Source organism: Crinia signifera, chromosome 1 (assembly GCF_055691185.1).
Source record: "Crinia signifera chromosome 1, ASM5569118v1, whole genome shotgun sequence".
Classification (NCBI taxonomy): domain Eukaryota; kingdom Metazoa; phylum Chordata; class Amphibia; order Anura; family Myobatrachidae; genus Crinia; species Crinia signifera.
The window spans coordinates 291,748,681-291,768,053 of NC_139217.1; the positions used below are offsets into that span (position 1 = coordinate 291,748,681).

Here is a 19,373-nt window from a genome sequence, read left to right on the forward strand (position 1 = left end):
CATGTAAACTACTGACCAACTAGCCCATAACTGCCATGTTGCCAACACAGCCTATAATATGGCAGTTAGGAGGTGTTTGGCTGGTACTTTATCTCTCTCCAAGTGTAGCTGCATAAACCCCACAGAGAGAGGAGGAGCTTATGCATACTGGGGAAGCATCAGAAGAGCCCCCTTTGGTGGTTTGTTCATTTACAACATATCTCTGTCTCCATAGAGTACTATGGGTATAGTTTCTGCCATCTAATTTGGACTGTGTACTATTATTTATTTATTTATTAACAGTTTCTTATATAGCGCACACAAATTACGCAGCGCTTTACAGAGCATACTATGTTAAATGTTTGATATTTGGCCCTGTTCCTAAAAGTTTCGAAAATGATGCAGAAACTGCCATTTGCATGCAAGTTTTTGGGATAAAATAGTGTCATAAATAGACTCCATTGGAAGGCAGTAAAGTGAAATGAGCCATATTCAAGGAGTCTACTCTGAGAACATTATTCTGGTTATTTTAGCAAATAATAAAGCTTTACATATATAAATATCCTTAAGTTATGATCATCTGCAAATCAAACACTGGTTTATACAATGTAATTGTCATTACAAATTAGTAACAATGGAACCTATGTGCTGGTACAGAATGGGCAAATGAACTAGTTGTATCTTTAGCATAGTGCATACAAATAATGAACCATGGATCACAGAGATGGCTTTCAGTCTGCTAATACTTAGTCTGGTGCAAGGAGCGCAAAGACTGCTTCCCATATAAAAAGAAAAAAGTTTGCTTTGGAATTCAAAACAACAAGGACTTGGCTGTCCTGTGGTAGCAGGCATTCCAAGACCCACACGCCTTAAATCTGTAATTACCCTAGCTGTGTGGATTCCTGCACATGACATTGTGAGAAACTGATATGCCTAATGCAGCTGAACATAAATAAAACAAATTGAAATGAACTCCTGTGGTACATAAAGGGGTCAGTAATGCGGTGCAGGGCTTTGTAGTTAGGTGGCCTTCTCCTACATATTTCCATTTACAGAAGTGAAAATTACATATTTTTTGTTAAAATACAAAAACTGACGCTCTTTTTCCATTGCGCTACATAGGACTCAACTTGGGGTCTGCTGAGTGGGGCACAATCTTCAGCTTGGAAAGTATTACCAGGGTGCCATTCCAGTACATAGAAAATTATATGGAATTTATAGAACTGTAAACCTTATTTGTTTTGGGGATGGAAGACTAAGATTTAGGAAGACAATAGCTCATTCAGGGCAGTATTCATAGCAAAAAACATGTATAATCTAACAATGGAAGCTTTGAAGCTTTAAAGAAAAATGCTTACAAAAGACTGGGAGCTATGCTTGTCCTGCAGTAGACGGGTGAATTATGTATATATAATAGTACAGCATGATGTTTCCTTTTAAAATAAAAGAAAAATAGATACAGTATATATTTTTTAAATAAAATAAAAAGTAAAAATCCCCCTGTGGAGACTTGCTGGTCTTCATAGTGCACCCATGATAGACACACATACTTTATAGCCAGCGAAACTGTAATAACGCCTGCTTAGCTTATAAAATATATAATAGGACGTTTTTATGATCAGCCATAATCATCTTAATATAAGGAGAAAACCAAAAACATAATGTATTTGCCTTGGTGAAAAATATTGCACTTGGAGGACAATGACAAGCTTTTTAATGTACCTTTTAAAGGTGAATGATTAACTTATAAATAAAACACTATGAAAAACATGCAGTGAAATGTCAGACTTTGCCTTCTAATGGGGACAGTACATTCTTTAGGAGACAGAGAACTAGAACGCATGAACTAGTAGATATCCTTATGTAACCTCTTCACCCTTTCCCCTCTCAGCTCTCCCCCTTCTTGGGTAATAAAAATTGGATAGTGTGTGCTGTGTCCTTACTTGACTGAATTATCTCCAGTTACACTATATTATTTGGGATTTCAAATAAACTGCTCCAGGCCAGCCTCAAATTTACATCAATTGAGAAAACCGATCTACAAATATCACAGTCTCTGTGATATTTTTTACATATAAAAAGAAAGTTAATTGTACTGTCAGAAGATCATTTTGTATGATAGAAACAGGAACTTGCAGTGCCTGATTAACCGACAGGCTGATTAGGTTGCAGCCTAGGGCGCCAGAACTGGGGGTGGGGGGGGGGGGCAGTTCACTGCACATGGGCAGTATGACTGGCGAGTCCCTGAGCGCCCATACACGTGTGTTTAGCAGCATTACAAGAGAAGCTACATGTGTATTAGCCTAGGGCACCTGGAACCTTTAACCTTGCCCTGGGAACTTGTGACACAAGCTGCCTTAGCCTAGTGACAGTATTCTCTCAGCTGTAGGTGCCAGCAGTATGGGACTTCGTGGAAAGCATGTTATCAATCTGTGCTATCATAACTCTGTGTACTGTATATCCAGGGCCGGATCTACCATTAGGCAGCTTTAGGCAGCTGCCTAGGGCGCCAGGATCCGGGGGGGTGTCATCAAGTCTGCCTATCAAAAAAATCAAGGATGTCTATTAGGATCCTTGTTGTACTTAATGCAGGTGGCTGCTGTGGAACTTTCTATGACCTCACCTCCATACTTTCCCTCGAGGCAAAAGGAGGCCTCCAGGGAAAGCAAGGGACTTGCCCACCTTCCTAGGGGGCTTGGAGGACCACCCAATTTTTGGAAGACTCCCTGGTATTCTGGAATGTTGTGAAAGTATGCCTAAGGGGTTAACAAATGTGTACTGGTGGCAGTATGGGGGGGGGGGGGGGGGGGCTGTAGGTTAAAGTATTGCCTAGGGTGCTGAGAAGCCTTACACCGGCCCTGTGTATATTCGGATCTGCACATGCCTAGTGTATACAGAAAGGGAACTCGGTGACTCCTGACACCTGTCCTATGTTACTCACATACACACCAACTTACTACATGCAGTGTTATATGAATGAATGAAATATAGATATAGATCTAAGTTTCATGCTGGAAACCTGGACCAATGTAGCCCCTGTCAGTTTCTAGCAAACAATTCATTTGCAAGCCAAAATAAAAGTATGGCTGAATAGCTGGCAGTTCAAACAGCAGAAGAGAGCTCTGACCTTGGCATTTTTTCTAGATTGGGAATCCCAAGATCAGGGTGTTACAGGGTGTTACACAGTCCATTACTGCTTGCCAGCAAGCTGGGCTTCCCTACTGATTCAGGTTTGGCAGTGATCTGGCTCTTCACCCTGTTGCCAGTCTAGCTGCCAAGGAGACAGGACCAGCTCTGCACTTCCTGTCTTCCTCAGTCTACTGGCTGAGGATGGAAGTGAGAGTGCCAAGTACTTGTTGCCAAGAACATATTACTGTATTGGTCAGCTCGGAGCGGGCCAACATCACCTGTGCCTTTGGCAATCCAAATGCTGGAAACCTTTTAGGATTTTAAAGCACCCATTCAAAATATTGAGCTGCTGTAAAGCACAGAGCAAGGTGCTTTATACTTACTGCTGGGCTGTTTAATCTGTCACTATGGTGATCTGTAAGTTTTACATTGCTTCCCTGAAGAAATATTGATTATGACATCATTTTAACTTCACTATATACATTAGGCAATGCATCACTTAGTATTATAGATGTCGTATATTATAATTCGTGGAATGCTTAAAAATAATAGACTTTTTAAGATGTTCATATCATATTAGCTTAATTGTTGTCAAACGTAACAAATGATTATAGTAATACAATGGACAAAAATAAATTTCATATGTTGTAGCAAAGTCGGTTTTACATCCCACTCCTCTATGCCAAGAAATGGATTTCATAATAAAGTTACACCTCCATTCTTTTAATGGTAAGGTTGTGTATATTAATATTTTAGTTTGAAATACCATTTAAGCCTCACCTACGTCATTAATCATTAAATTCACTGCTCTATGTGTAAATATACTAATGTTTTACCTATGACAGATTGCAAATAGAATAATTACCTCTTCTACGCACAGCAGCTTGTAACGGTAAACTTATTTAAAATAAAACATTGACTATAAATACACACAAAAAAAGCGATACATATTTACATTATTTTTCTAATAATGTTATATACATTCCCTTAAACCTTTTTCATCCCCTTTTAGGCTGTATATGCATATACTATAGTATCTTTCTGAGGCAACTGATGTCCCAATCAGCTTTAGGGGTACAATCAAGTGCTTATAAAACACATTTCTGTCTACTAATTCACAAGTTGTTCCCCGCATTGTGCCATATTTATTCTACATTCTTAGCCATTGATGTAAACCAATAACAAAAGCAATTTTTTCTTTTGTTTGATTCTGATTCTATCAAAGCAACATTATTCAGTAATAGAAATGTGTTTGCTCTCTATACAGGGAACACCGCTCCACCCAAATTTATGCTACTTTCTTAAGGTGCCCATACACGGTACAATTATTGTATGCAATTTTGACTAAATTGTATTGCAAATGTTTTGCAATGAGATGCAGTCTTGTACAAATAGTATATGCAGCACATACTTTTTGAGCGGTGCGATGAGATGTGTGCATCTCATTGTACCCAACAATTGTACCGTGCATGGACATCTTTAGACCACTATGAAGGACTGTGACTTGTATTTTTAAAGTAAAGCTAGGTACACACTGGTGACTGGCCAGTATGATGTAAAGATACATCGAGTCTGCATAAACACTATACGATCCACTGTACAAAATATCAATGCAAGTAATGTTACCGCAGCACTTCAGATGGCAAGATGCAACCAGACCATACATCAAATGATGTTGTTAGAGTACAAACTATGCAATGGTCTTTACCATCTATAATGGATCCTGAGATTGTCCAATATATTGTGTAGTATGTACCCAGCTTAAGTGTTTTAAAGACTATGGGGAAGATTTATCAAAGCTTGGGGAGAGTTAGGGCTATTTCACACGCACCTGCTCCTGCCGGGCGGTGAAACTCTGCACGGCCAAGAAGCCGTGCCACACTCAGGAGTTTACAATGGAGGGAATGGCCACAGCCGGGCAGCTGTCCCTTCCAGTTGCGGGATCTGTCTGCAAACGGGCGGCCGGGCCGTGGCTGTCCCGTGTGAATGGACACAATCTTGTCCATTATTAACTACTGTGTGCAGCACGGCTTTTGGCCGTGCGGGGTTTCACTGCCCGGCAGGAGCCGGAGTGTGTGAAATAGCCCTTAAACTACCAACCAATCTGCTCTAATCTATTCAACCCCTATGTACAACAGGCTTATAAAAATACAAATAAACAGAAATATTGTTTGCGGGCCCTTTCACATTTGCTTAAACATGTATTTTATAAATAGCAACATTTCAAATCATATGCGTGTTATACAAACTATAAAACATTTCCCTATTATGGCTAATATATAGCAAACAATGCAATGTAATGATTTTATAATATGTGTCCATGTAAAAATTAGATTTTAATATATGCATATGGTTTTATATATGCATGGTAACCTATTTGCCCATTGGCCACATGTATTTATAACACTACATTTTTAGACTAATCGCTTGGTTTTCTTGGACTTGAATACAGAAAAGGAGTTATTTACAGACCCCTATATGCTGTGAGTCAATGCAATGTTTTGACTAGGCGTGAACGTTACATAGAGCGGAGCGGAGTTGATCTGTTTCAACAACTCTGCTTACTCTAACTAGATTGGTGAAATGTACCTCTGCTACACATGACATTTAAGGTTAGACATACTTGGCATGTGGTGTGTGTGTCCTGTATCTCTTTCCTCAGGATTAGTGCCATGCTAGTTCCCAAAATAACATTATCCAGTTGAGTAGAGTTAAAACTGAGGTTAGGGAGGAGGCAGGGAGAATAGTGGGTAGTAGCTAACATATTGTGACTGGCTTTTTTGGAAAACATGTATTGATATAGTAAATGTATTTTTCTTGCCCATGTTGTTATCTTTTATTAATGCTAGGAGTTTCAAGTGCTATTATGGGTGTTTGCTTCATAAATTGTTAGCTTAGAAGCTGGCTCATTGGAAAGACTGCCATGCAGGGTGGTACAGTATGTATTTCTAAATGTAATGTTTATAATTAAAGTTGTAGTTTGACTCAGCCTAGTGAGAATTCGGTCCGGGAACTGATGGTTCTGCTCCACACATGAGTATATGCGGAAAGACGCATGTGCAGGGCCGCTGTTCGAACGCCTTTGGCGCATATTACATTAGTTGAGGTCTTCGCACAGCAGGGGGCGAGTTGGTGGACAGGGGGCTAGCGCATGTACATCACATTATGTAAGCGCCACCCCCCTGTTCGGCCATTCCGGGCCCAGATAAAAGTCAGATCAGAGTGACTTTTATCTGCAAGTGGACGAAAAATTGTTCGATGGTCGGCAACCATAAAATTGTTTTTCACCCATAAGACCACATACGAATGGATGTGTCAGTGAACACATCCTTTCGCATGCAAATGCGGCCATTCGCTCTGTAAAGGCGGACGGGCGTCCACCTGGCGTGCCAAGCTTTAATACAGAAATGATATTTTGTGTAATTTTCTGGGCTATGCTTCAGTGCTGACATTGGCATTCCCGGAAAGTTTCTGGGATTGCCACTGTCTCCCCCTCCTTGGTGCAGGGCAGTGCCGCTGAACTGAGCGATGTAATCAGCTTCAGCCGCGACTCCTTCCTCCTGGCTGTGTGCGCCATGACCTTGCTAACGTCACAACGCACACAGCCAGGTTGTCGGGTACAGGGCTGATTTAGTGCACAACAGCGCTGCCTGGCAATGGGACACTCAGCGGTGGGTTAAAGCTGAGAAACTCAGGTAGCTCTACTGAACTCCCCAAATATTAGCCCAGTCTCCTGGCTCCTACCCACATAGCTTGATGACATGTGAATCAGGGATCCGGTTAGCATACTGGCAGTTGGAAGACCTGTGAAGACCGGTGATAATTGGATTGTAAGTATGCCAGGGTGGGTTAGGGTTAGGGTTAGGCTGCATTGGGGAGTGCCCAGAAATTGTCAGGGTTTTTTTTTAAATATTGAAATAGGTCAAGTACACCTATTAAGACATATGCAAATTGATTTTATAAAAAAGCATTTGTAAAAATTATTTATTATTTTCTGGCAGTCAGGGAAAGTCCAGCCTGGTGTGGTCACATCTAATGCAATCATAGCAGGCAAGTGGCTGAACCAAATTTGATGGGAATTCACCAAAAATCAGCTTAGTATCTACGGGCAAAAGAATAATGTAATTGTGCCTAAATAATAGGTTGTCCCCTGGCAGGGGGTTTATGTGAAACACTGCACAGATCAATATGATCTGTTTAGGTCTTGTTTCTTGTAAATGTTTTTACAAAGAGTGGGGTCCCCACCCCAAATCATTAATCAGTTCCAGGCCTTTGAGCTTCAAAAATGTCATTCTGTCCCACCTATTTTCCGATAACCAGCACTAGACTAAACCAGCTGAGGCAACTGACACTATACCAGACTTTATTCCCCACCACATGTACACGCACACACATTCATTATAATTTGTTGGGAGCAAATTAACCTACCAGTATATTTTTGGATTCTGGGAGGAAACCGGAGTAAACCCACGCAACCACGGGGAGAATATACAAACCCCGCACAGTTAGGGCCATGGTAGAAATCGAACCCCTGACCTCAGTGCTGTGAGGCAGCAATGCTAACAATTACACCCTCTGTGCTGCCCACATTTGCTAATTTAAGACACCCAAAACTACCCTCTCTCAATTTTATATGGTTTGTATACTTTATATTTTTTACTTACTTAGTTTATTGGGTATTAAAAATGTCAACACAATAGTATCTCTACATGGTCTGGACATTCAGGATGTTGATATGTTCAGAACATCCCTGACATACAGTAATATCAACATTTCGAATGTCAACATCCAAAATGTTGAGATTGGATTTTTATTTTAGGGTTAGGGTGAAATTAGTGTTAGGTTGCAGTAATGGTTAGGCCTCAATAAGTGTTAGGTTTATGATTGAAATCTAATTGGTCAACATTTTTTGTTCTCTTTTTCATGTGATTGGCATTGTGCTTGTGGAAAGTAGTTTCTAACATGAAAATACCCCTTTGTGTTTAAGGCTAGCTGCATTGTATGTAGTGTGCAGACAGCTTCCCCCTGAGACTTGTGGGATGACACACTTTATTGTAAACTTATCAGTCTAGATGATCTCGTACAAGACATGGTTTGATTACTTGTGAAGAAGCTCACAGCGCGTCCAGCATTTTCCCACACATTATGGTGATTGTGAAAGACATGCACACCAGTCATATACATATCCTGCCGCAGTGTTTACAAAGCTATTTTAGCAAACAATTAATAAATGCGAAAGAAAATGCTGTCAGACTTGTATAAGCAGACGTCCTGAGCACATGTGGTTTTAACAATAGTCTATTACAACTGGAACGAAAAGCTGTTTGAGGTCATCAAACCCTTAACCAAAATAACAGTAAGGCATTGATATATTTTGCAGTGTTAGTCTTCAGTTATTAAAGTGATTTCTTAGGGTGGGGTGGAACGGACAGAATAACATATTAACACAATGCACTGTATAATATATGCATTTGTTGTTTACTATAAAAAAAATTAATGAATTGTTTTAAGCTAATTTCATAGAATCTCTGGCATAGGGTGTGAGCATTTACAGTACATTGATCCTTAATAATGATAAAAAAAATACACTTGCATCTGTTTGTAGCATATAATCCTCTGATAGTTGCAGAAAATGGATAACCGTTTTATGACAGCATTACAGCTTGGCATTTTGCACTGCAATGGTTAATCACGGCCTTGGCACCCTCATCCTCTATTAATTTGCCACAAGGAAATCTTACTGCATTCCTTCTTTTTGTGCCACCCAGACATCTGGAGAGAGCCTTTATTCCCTGGGAAAAATAGTAGGCAGTGCCAATTCTTATACCCATGGTCTTCTCTTTCTCTCTCAGGCTGCATGTTTCTGTCCTTCTGGGCACTGCTATTTCGCAGCTGTTAACTCCAGAAATGAATGGCTGCCTAGGAAAGGCAGATGGTCTCCTCCCTCTGTGCCCTTACCTCAGCACGTACACGGACACACATTCAGGCTCACTACCACAGCTGACTGTTCTGTCATTCCAGAAACTGGCAGGTGGAGATGCCCAGACCACAATGCAGCTTAGACTGCATTCATACCACACATTAAGCAGAGCCATCATTGCCCAACTGCAGTGGAGCAGAAGAGAAATATGCAAACACCATTTCATATATTTACTATTTTGCTATCTGAGTTAAATAAACAACTGATATGCCAACCATTTTGGGGATAAGTGGTATCTGATAATCTACAGCTGGGCACAATTAAGTTTCAATGTTAAAATACACATGTCCATGGCATGTAAGTATAATCTCCTTCAGCAAAGGCTGTTATGAAGTCTTTGGAAAAGTAGACTGATTAAGGACTTATACCTAGGACTCGTACCTAGCTTAAAAAATGTTGTCAGAACCTCCACAATTTCAATTTTTGGTGGTTTGAGCTCATTCCCATTATGCACAACGCTCCAAAAAGCAAAACTTTCCAGAGCTTGTTGCCTAATAGAAACCTTCGGGTCTCTTACTGCAGACTTTCCTGAGAGGGATCCAATAGGATCCCATACATTTGCCCCCCATGGCCTCACACCGCAAAAGCCAGCTCTTACAGGAAGAGCTATTCTTTTAAACGCAAATCTTCATGCATCCAACTGTATACAACCGCAAACAGTGGTAGGATATATCACATGATGTGATGCCTGAGACCTCCCACCACCTGTTGTGTTAATTGAATGCATTTATTAGGACATGCATCGTACAATGTATACAGACATCTATTAAAATAGAAACCAGTGTCACCAGTGTCACCTTTTCCTAGTATTTGGATGCACAGCATAACATTACACTTTTGTAATGTAACATATTTTGCCTAATAAACTTTAATCAAGAAATTCTTTATTGGTGCTGTTTGTACAGTAGGTAGGTAGGTTTGAACTCCTGTTTTATTTAAGGTACTTCAGTAGCAATTATGTGGACAGTAAAGTTTTACATGAAGAGAATATGAAAAACTATTGTAGTATTGACATTCATCAACTTGTTTTTAGAACCTACTTTATCCCCTTCCTGACAGAGCCTGTTTTTGCCTTCCTGACAGAGCCCTTTTTTTCAATTCTGACATGTCTCACTTAAGTGGGGATAACTTTTTTTTGCTTTTACTTATCCCAGTGATTTTGAGATTGTTTTTTCGTGACACATTGTACTTCAAGTTAGTGGTAAATTTTCGTCGATACAGTCTGTGTTTTTTTGTGAAAAATACCAAAATATCGTGAAAAAATGGAAAATTTAGCGATTTGCAAAATGTTAAATTTTCTGCTTGTGAGACAAATAATCTTACCACTCAAAATAGTGAATAACTAACATAGACCATATGTCTACTTTATGTTGACATCATTATTTCAACTTCCTTTTAATTTTTTGGGACACTAGGAGGCTTACAATATGAATAGCAAATTCTCAAATTTTCAAGAAAATTTCAAACACTGATTTTTTTAGGGACCAGTTCAGTTCTGATGTGACTTTGAGGGACTTGTATGTGAGACACCCCCATAAATGATGCCATTTCAAAAACTGCACCCCTCACAGTATTCAAAACAGCATTTTGGAAGTTTGTTAACCCTTTAGGTGTTTCACAGGAATTAAAACAAAGTGTAGGTGAAATTTCAAAATTTCTTTTTTTTTGCAGATTTGCAATTTTAATACATTTTTCTAAGGAACACAGTACATTTTACTAGAGAAATGTGACTAAAAATTGATTCCCCCAATTCTTTTGTTTTCATAAATATCCTATATGTGGCCCTAGTGTGCACGGTGACCAAACCACAGGCTTCATAATAGAAGGAGCACCTACTTGATTTTGGAGCCTCCTTTTTATGAGATTATTTTTTAGGCACCATGTAGGTTTCTAGGCACCATAACATGCTAAAAGTTAGGAACCCCCCCACAAGTGACCCCATTTTGCAAACTACACCCCTCAGGGAATTCAGCTAGGGGTATAGTGTACATTTCAAACCCGCAGGGGTTTCACCAATTGTGGTACAACTGGGCAGTGAAAATGAAAAATTATTTTTTTTACACAAAAATGCAGTTCTGGCTCCAAATTTGTCATTTTCAGAAGGTATGAAGGAGACAAAGCACCCCAAAATCTGTGCCCCAATTTCTCCCGAGTACAGCAATGCCTCACATGTGACCAAAAAATACCAGTTGGGTGCATGGCAGGACTCAAAAGGGAAGGAGTGATTTTTGGATTTTGCAGCTCAGATTCTGGTGGAATTTTGGTGGGTGCTATGTCGCATTAGCAAGACCCCCCAAGCACCAATACAGTGGAACCCCCCCACAAGTCACCCCATTTTGCAAACTACACCCCTCAGGGAATTCATCTAGGGGTATAGTGTACATTTCAAACCCCCAGGGGTTTCACCAATTTTGATACAAGTGGGCAGTGAAAATGAAAAATTACATTTTTTTACACAAAAATGCAGTTCTGGCTCAAAATTTTTCATTTTCAGAAGGTATGAAGGAGAAAAAGCACCCCAAAATCTGTGCCCCAATTTCTCCCGAGTACGGCAATGCCTCACATGTGACCAAAAAATACCAGTTGGGTGCATGGCAGGACTCAGAAGGGAAGGAGTGATTTTTGGATTTTGCAGCACAGATTCTGGTGGAATGAATGGTGGGTGCTATGTTGCACCAATACAGTGGAACCCCCCCACAAGTCACCCCATTTTGCAAAGTACACCCCTCAGGGAATTCATCTAGGGGTATAGTGTACATTTCAAACCCCCAGGGGTTTCACCAATTTTGATACAAGTGGGCAGTGAAAATGAAAAATTACATTTTTTTACACAAAAATGCAGTTCTGGCTCACAATTTTTCATTTTCAGAAGGTATGAAGGAGAAAAAGCACCCCAAAATATGTGCCCCAATTTCTTCCGAGTACGGCAATGCCTCACATGTGACCAAAAAATACCAGTTGGGTGCATGGCAGGACTCAGAACGGAAGGAGTGATTTTTGGATTTTGCGGCTCAGATTCTGGTGGAATTTTGGTGGGTGCTATGTCGCATTAGCAAGACCCCCCAAGCACCAATACAGTGGAACCCCCCCACAAGTCACCCCATTTTGAAAACTACACCCCTCAGGGAATTCATCTAGGGGTATAGTGTACATTTAAAACCCCCAGGGGTTTCACCAATTTTGATACAAGTGGGCAGTGAAAAAGAAAAATTACATTTTTTACACAAAAATGCAGTTCTGGCTCAAAATTTTTCATTTTCAGAAGGTATGAAGGAGAAAAAGCACCCCAAAATCTGTGCCCCAATTTCTCCCGAGTACGGCAATGCCTCACATGTGACCAAAAAATACCAGTTGGGTGCATGGCAGGACTCAGAAGGGAAGGAGTGATTTTTGGATTTTGCAGCTCAGATTCTGGTGGAATTTTGGTGGGTGCTATGTCGCATTAGCAAGACCCCCCAAGCACCAATACAGTGGAACCCCCCCACAAGTCACCCCATTTTGCAAAGTACACCCCTCAGGGAATTCATCTAGGGGTATAGTGTACATTTCAAACCCCCAGGGGTTTCACCAATTTTGATACAAGTGGGCAGTGAAAATGAAAAATTACATTTTTTTACACAAAAATGCAGTTCTGGCTCACAATTTTTCATTTTCAGAAGGTATGAAGGAGAAAAAGCACCCCAAAATATGTGCCCCAATTTCTTCCGAGTACGGCAATGCCTCACATGTGACCAAAAAATACCAGTTGGGTGCATGGCAGGACTCAGAACGGAAGGAGTGATTTTTGGATTTTGTGGCTCAGATTCTGGTGGAATTTTGGTGGGTGCTATGTCGCATTAGCAAGACCCCCCAAGCACCAATACAGTGGAACCCCCCCACAAGTCACCCCATTTTGCAAACTACACCCCTCAGGGAATTCATCTAGGGGTATAGTGTACATTTCAAACCCCCAGGGGTTTCACCAATTTTGATACAAGTGGGCAGTGAACATGAAAAATTACATTTTTTACACAAAAATGCAGTTCTGGCTCAAAATTTTTCATTTTCAGAAGATATGAAGGAGAAAAAGCACCCCAAAATCTGTGCCCCAATTTCTCCCGAGTACGGCAATGCCTCACATGTGACCAAAAAATACCAGTTGGGTGCATGGCAGGACTCAAAAGGGAAGGAGTGATTTTTGGATTTTGCAGCTCAGATTCTGGTGGAATTTTGGTGGGTGCTATGTCGCATTAGCAAGACCCCCCAAGCACCAATACAGTAGAACCCCCCCACAAGTGACCCCATTTTGCAAACTACACCCCTCAGGGAATTCATCTAGGGGTATAGTGTACATTTAAAACCCCCAGGGGTTTCACCAATTTTGATACAAGTGGGCAGTGAAAAAGAAAAATTACATTTTTTACACAAAAATGCAGTTCTGGCTCAAAATTTTTCATTTTCAGAAGGTATGAAGGAGAAAAAGCACCCCAAAATCTGTGCCCCAATTTCTCCCGAGTACGGCAATGCCTCACATGTGACCAAAAAATACCAGTTGGGTGCATGGCAGGACTCAGAAGGGAAGGAGTGATTTTTGGATTTTGCAGCACAGATTCTGGTGGAATGAATGGTGGGTGCTATGTTGCACCAATACAGTGGAACCCCCCCACAAGTCACCCCATTTTGCAAACTACACCCCTCAGGGAATTCATCTAGGGGTATAGTGTACATTTCAAACCCCCAGGGGTTTCACCAATTTTGATACAAGTGGGCAGTGAAAATGAAAAATTACATTTTTTTACACAAAAATGCAGTTCTGGCTCAAAATATTTCATTTTCACAAGGAATGAAGGAGACAAAGCACCCCAAAATCTGTGCCCCAATTTCTCCCGAGTACGGCAATGCCTCATGTGTGACCAAAAAGTGGCAGGACTCAGAAGGGAAGGAGTGATATTTGGAGTTTGCAGCACAAATTCTGGTGGAATTTTGGTGGGTGCTATGTCGCATTAGCAAGACCCCCCAAGCACCAATACAGTGGAACCCCCCCACAAGTCACCCCATTTTGAAAACTACACCCCTCAGGGAATTCATCTAGGGGTATAGTGTACATTTAAAACCCCCAGGGGTTTCACCAATTTTGATACAAGTGGGCAGTGAAAAAGAAAAATTACATTTTTTACACAAAAATGCAGTTCTGGCTCAAAATTTTTCATTTTCAGAAGGTATGAAGGAGAAAAAGCACCCCAAAATCTGTGCCCCAATATCTCCCGAGTACGGCAATGCCTCACATGTGACCAAAAAATACCAGTTGGGTGCATGGCAGGACTCAGAAGGGAAGGAGTGATTTTTGGATTTTGCGGCTCAGATTCTGGTGGAATGAATGGTGGGTGCTATGTGGCATTAGCAAGACCCCCGAAGCACGGTGAAATTATGAACCTAATATTCCATAGATGTGTGGTATAATTTAAAACACTCCTTTATACATAGGCCGGGTTTGTCGGGGCAAGTGTCACACTGGAAAATAGTTTGCTTTCTTATTCCCTTTTTATAGCAAACTTTGCACCTTTTTTGTGTCCTGCCCTTTTTTCCAGTGGAGGGGATTTCATCAGGAAAATGCTGCCCTGGTACAATACGGGGGCCAGTACTAGAAGTACTGGGGCCCTCTGCCTGCTGGTTCCCAAATATTAGGCCCTTTATGACTTCCTCTTGAAAGTGCATAAATGTCCCCCTCTGGCCGGTAGAACGGAATAGCACGTAAGCGTTATACAGTGCCATCTGGATGATATACACGGCCACCTTCTTGTACCAGATTTTTGTTTTCCGCAGGGCACTGTACGGCTTCAGTACCTGATCTGAAAGATCCACTCCGCCCATGTACCTATTGTAATCCAGGATACAATTAGGTTTTGAGGTGTGGGTACTGGTACCTCGTACAGGGACGGAGGTGGTACTGTCTCCGTGAATTGTTGTCAGTATAAGGACATCCCTCTTGTCCTTATATTTGACCAACAACATATTTTCGGTGCATATTCCCCTGCTTTCACCCCTTCTCATTACTTGGGCAATGTGCGTTTTTGGGAGGCCTCTTTGGTTCTTGCGCACAGTACCGCAAGCTGCTGTACCTCTTGAACCAAGGGCCTTAAACAGGGGGATGCTAGTGTAAAAGTTATCCACATAGAGGTGATAACCTTTATCCAGGAAGGGGTGCACTAAATCCCAGACAATTTTCCCACTAACACCTACGAGGGAGGGGGGGCATTCTGGCGGTTGAATTCTTGAATCCTTCCCTTCATAAACCCTAAACCTGTGGGTGTACCCTGAGGTGCTTTCACACAGTTTATACATTTTTATGCCATACCTTGCCCTCTTACTGGGAAGGTACTGGCGGAATTTAACCCTTCCTTTAAAATGTATAAGGGACTCGTCGATACAAATAAATTTTTCAGGGATGTACACCTCTTCAAATTTGGCACTGAAATGATCAATGACCGGCCTGACTTTGAATAGCCGGTCAAAGGTGGGATCATCTCTGGGTGGGCACTGTGCATTATCGGTGTAATGTATGAATTTAAGAATTGTCTCAAATCGAGTCCGGGGCATGGCCATACGGTAAAATGGAGTACTGTACAGAACATCTGTACTCCAATATTGCCTAATTTCTGGCTTTTTTACTATGCCCATATGAAACACCAGACCCCAAAACGTCATCATCTCTACTGCATCTACAGGGGTCCACCTAGCAAATGATGACGTGGGGTTTTGAGCAATAAACTGCTGGGCATATAAATTAGTTTGGTCCACCATTAAATTTATAAAATCATCAGAGAAAAATAATTTGAAAAAGTCAATTTCTCTGAGACCTGTGGAATCAAATTGGATTCCTGGCATGGCCAAAAACTCAGGAACCTGGGGCTCAAAATTGTCTGGTGGTGGGGTCCATACTAGATCAATTATTGGGGGGGGAATCTCAGCTGATCTACGGGGGCGTCTTTGAGGGGGTCCCTCATCAGCAGAGGAGGAAGAGGAGCTTAAGGCAAATCCTTCAAATTCCCCGCTTGCATCACTGGCTGTGTCAGAGTCAGAAGCAAGCATGGCATATGCCTCCTCCACTGAATACATTCTCCTGGATGATTGGGAGGACATTTGGGAGGACATTTGGGAGGACATTTGGGATGCCATTTTTATTTTTGTGTTACCGGTAGTGAAATGTTTCAACACGTGTATAGTGTAGGGGGGGGCACAAACTTTATTTCAATCCGGGGGGTATGTAGTGTGTAGTGTGTATGTGGTGCAGAAAAAAAAAAAAATACTTTATACCAATAAAAAAAAAAAAAAATGAAGGGGTTAAAAAAAAAAAAAAGGAAGGGGTTAAAAAAAAAAAGGTCCTGCGCCAAAAATTGAGCACAGATGTTGGTCAGTAACGTCTGTCACTGAACAGCGCTCAAAGGCAACAGGAATTTGATCAAAAAAAAAAAAAAAAATAGATCAACCCTGTGCCGAAAGAGATGATCAGTGATGTACGTCACTGATCAGCGCACAGCGGCCACAGGACACCCACAAAATCACAGTGTGTGTAAAAAAAAAAATTAAAAAAATACCCCACAGCACACACACAAAAAAAAAAGGTGATCAGTGATGCGACACTGATTACCAGTGAGGTGCAGCAGGTGCACAACCTTTGGTGCAACTGACAGGTATATATAAAAAAAAAAAAACCTCTGTACCCCCAAAAAAGTTGCTGATCACCTCAGATATAGTGATCAGCACAAAAGGCGGGGACAGCAGACACAAAATTTAGCACTCTCTATCACTATCTCTCTCTATCTCTCTATCTCTCACTATCTAACACTATCTAACACTCTATGACACTGCAGCAGCAGCACTCACAGGTATATCTATATATAAAAAAAAACCTGCGCCCCCAAAAAGTTACTGATCAGTTAATTTATACTGATCAGCACAAAAGGAGGGGGCAGCAGTCAGTTATATAAAAAATATATAGCACAATCTGTCACTATCTCTCTCTATCTCTCTCTATCTCTCTCTCTCTATCTCTCTCTATCTCTCTATAACTATCACACTGCAGCAGCACAAAATATAGCACTCTGTCAGTAGGCCTCTCTCTCTATCTCTCTCTCTCTATCTCTCTCTCTCTATCTATAACTATATCACACTGCAGCAGCACAAAATATAGCACTCTCTGACACTATCTCTCTCTCTATCTCTCTCTATCTCTCTCTATCTCTCTCTATCTCTCTCTATCTCTCTCTATCTCTCTCTCTCTATCTCTCTCTATCTCTCTCTATCTATCTCTATCTATCTCTCTATCTATCTAGCTAATACTAATACAGTGCAGCAGCACAATATCACAGTATGGCACAATTATTGCACAGGATCCAGGAAGCAATCAGCAGCGATCAGGTAAGTATTGCAGCAAGTATTTCTGGTCAGTATGGCGGCAGGGGGGTACGGTGACCGCACTGCACGCTTTCCAGACCGGAATGGCGTCTGCAGTGCAGTCACCGTTAGTTTAAATCTCCCTCCTTGGCTGTGATTGGTCCGTCGGTCCGACGGACCAATCACGGCCTTTGGGGGCGGGCGGGGTGAGGTGGGGTGACACCAGTGTCACACTTACACCCCGCGGTGATTGGTGCTGTACTTTACAGCACCAATCACCTCTGATCCCGTGTCACCGGCGAACGTTATTCGCCGGTGACACAGGAAAACGCTGTGAATGGCTGTTCACACTGAACAGCCAATCACAGCGATCGCCGACGGGGGGGCGGCATCGCAGCCCCCCCGGGGCATGCACGGACATGTCTGCTGTCAGGGACAGCAGACATGTTGAAACTGTCACCGCGTCTATAGACGCGGTGACAGTTTAAATCCATGACGTACATTTACGCCATGTGTCGGGAAGTGCTTCCCGACCATGACGTAAATGTACGTCAAATGTCGGGAAGGGGTTATCTCTGTGGCTCATTCTGTTAGAAACACCCATCGACACCCATAGAGCATACTCATACTTGCTATTCTTGTTTTTACTCTTTTTTCCCCCCTTTACTGGGATTGAATTAGAGGTTTATATTGTGTCATGTGAAAGAGTAATTAATGTGAAAGTCTAATTATGCAAAGCTTCTTATACAATGTAATCAACTCATCTGTACCTAGAAATCTACTCCACGCGTTTGTCTAGCGAAACCAGGAAAATCGCGTCTGTTCATCTACTTTTAACAGTTCATCAACATTCAGAAAAAAAAACAACAAAAAACCTTTTAATGCTTGTAACACACAAAACACCTTTTTTCTGATTTCTTTACAGATCCTGGACAATCAGGAAGCCCAAGCCACAATGATCCTGCCAAGAATCCACCAGGTAAATATAACCCCTACAAAATTTACATTCTACCAATGTCTAAGAACAAAAGTAGTATTGTGATAGCTTAAAAGTGTATAATTGGTCAGCAATCTGCTTTGCATAGGCAATGGGTATAATCAGGACAAGCAGTGATTATGTTACCACTTTCATTGTAACCAGTGCTTTAACTGCAACTTCATTGAGATTCATTAAATCACAGGGAGTTTCCTTTGTCAAGTTAGAGAACTAGGCACTTTTTACCATACAAATTAAAGGACTTTTTATCAGCCATGGTGTTACATACAACTAGGTTACGCTTGAAAACCTCCAGATACATTCCACCATTCTTTTCAGAAACATATCCATAGTCCTCTGGTTGTAGAGCTACACGATCTGGATAATACAGATGGAGTATCCCTCATTCACTGCCAGCACTCGCCAGAATGTCCCCGCTGGCAAGCGCTGGTGGAGAGGGACTCCATTAGACTGTGACGCGCGAGCGTCTCACACGCATGCACATCCCCGTCACTCAGCAGCTGGGCGGCGGGACCCTGCCCGTCTCTGCTTCAGGCAGATGGGCAGGGTTAGGGGGGTTTGGGGAGGCGGTGGGGACCGGGGAGGTGGTGGAATGCCAGCGGGGTGCTCCGTCGGAACGGGGCGCATGAGCGTCTCGTGCACGTGCGCCCCCTTGCAATGGATGGCAGGGACTGGCGGCTGATGGGGCTGGCGTTTCTATCGCCAGTCCTTGCAAGCATGAGGCCGGCTCCATCTGTAGGTCAACAGTGTCTAGGATGATCCCAACACATTGACATTGACAAAAGGTCAACATGCACAAGGTTGACATTTACACAAGGTCAGCACAAGAAAAAGGTTGACATGTCAATGTTTGACACATGTAAATGTTGACATGAGTTTTTCACGATTTTTGACTGTTTTTATTTTTCACACTTT

General features: G+C 41.7%; 1 protein-coding gene across 8 annotated transcripts in view; it reads left to right on the forward strand.

Annotated features, from left to right (window-relative positions):
- Window positions 1-19,373, forward strand: part of NFIB (nuclear factor I B) — a 370,296-nt gene that overhangs the window by 260,484 nt on the left and 90,439 nt on the right. For all 8 annotated transcript variants that reach the window (XM_083185921.1, XM_083185919.1, XM_083185927.1 and 5 more), the window contains exon 3: window positions 18,387-18,440. In XM_083185921.1, the coding sequence (XP_083042047.1) occupies window positions 18,387-18,440 (54 nt within the window). The remainder of the gene's footprint in view (window positions 1-18,386; window positions 18,441-19,373) is intronic.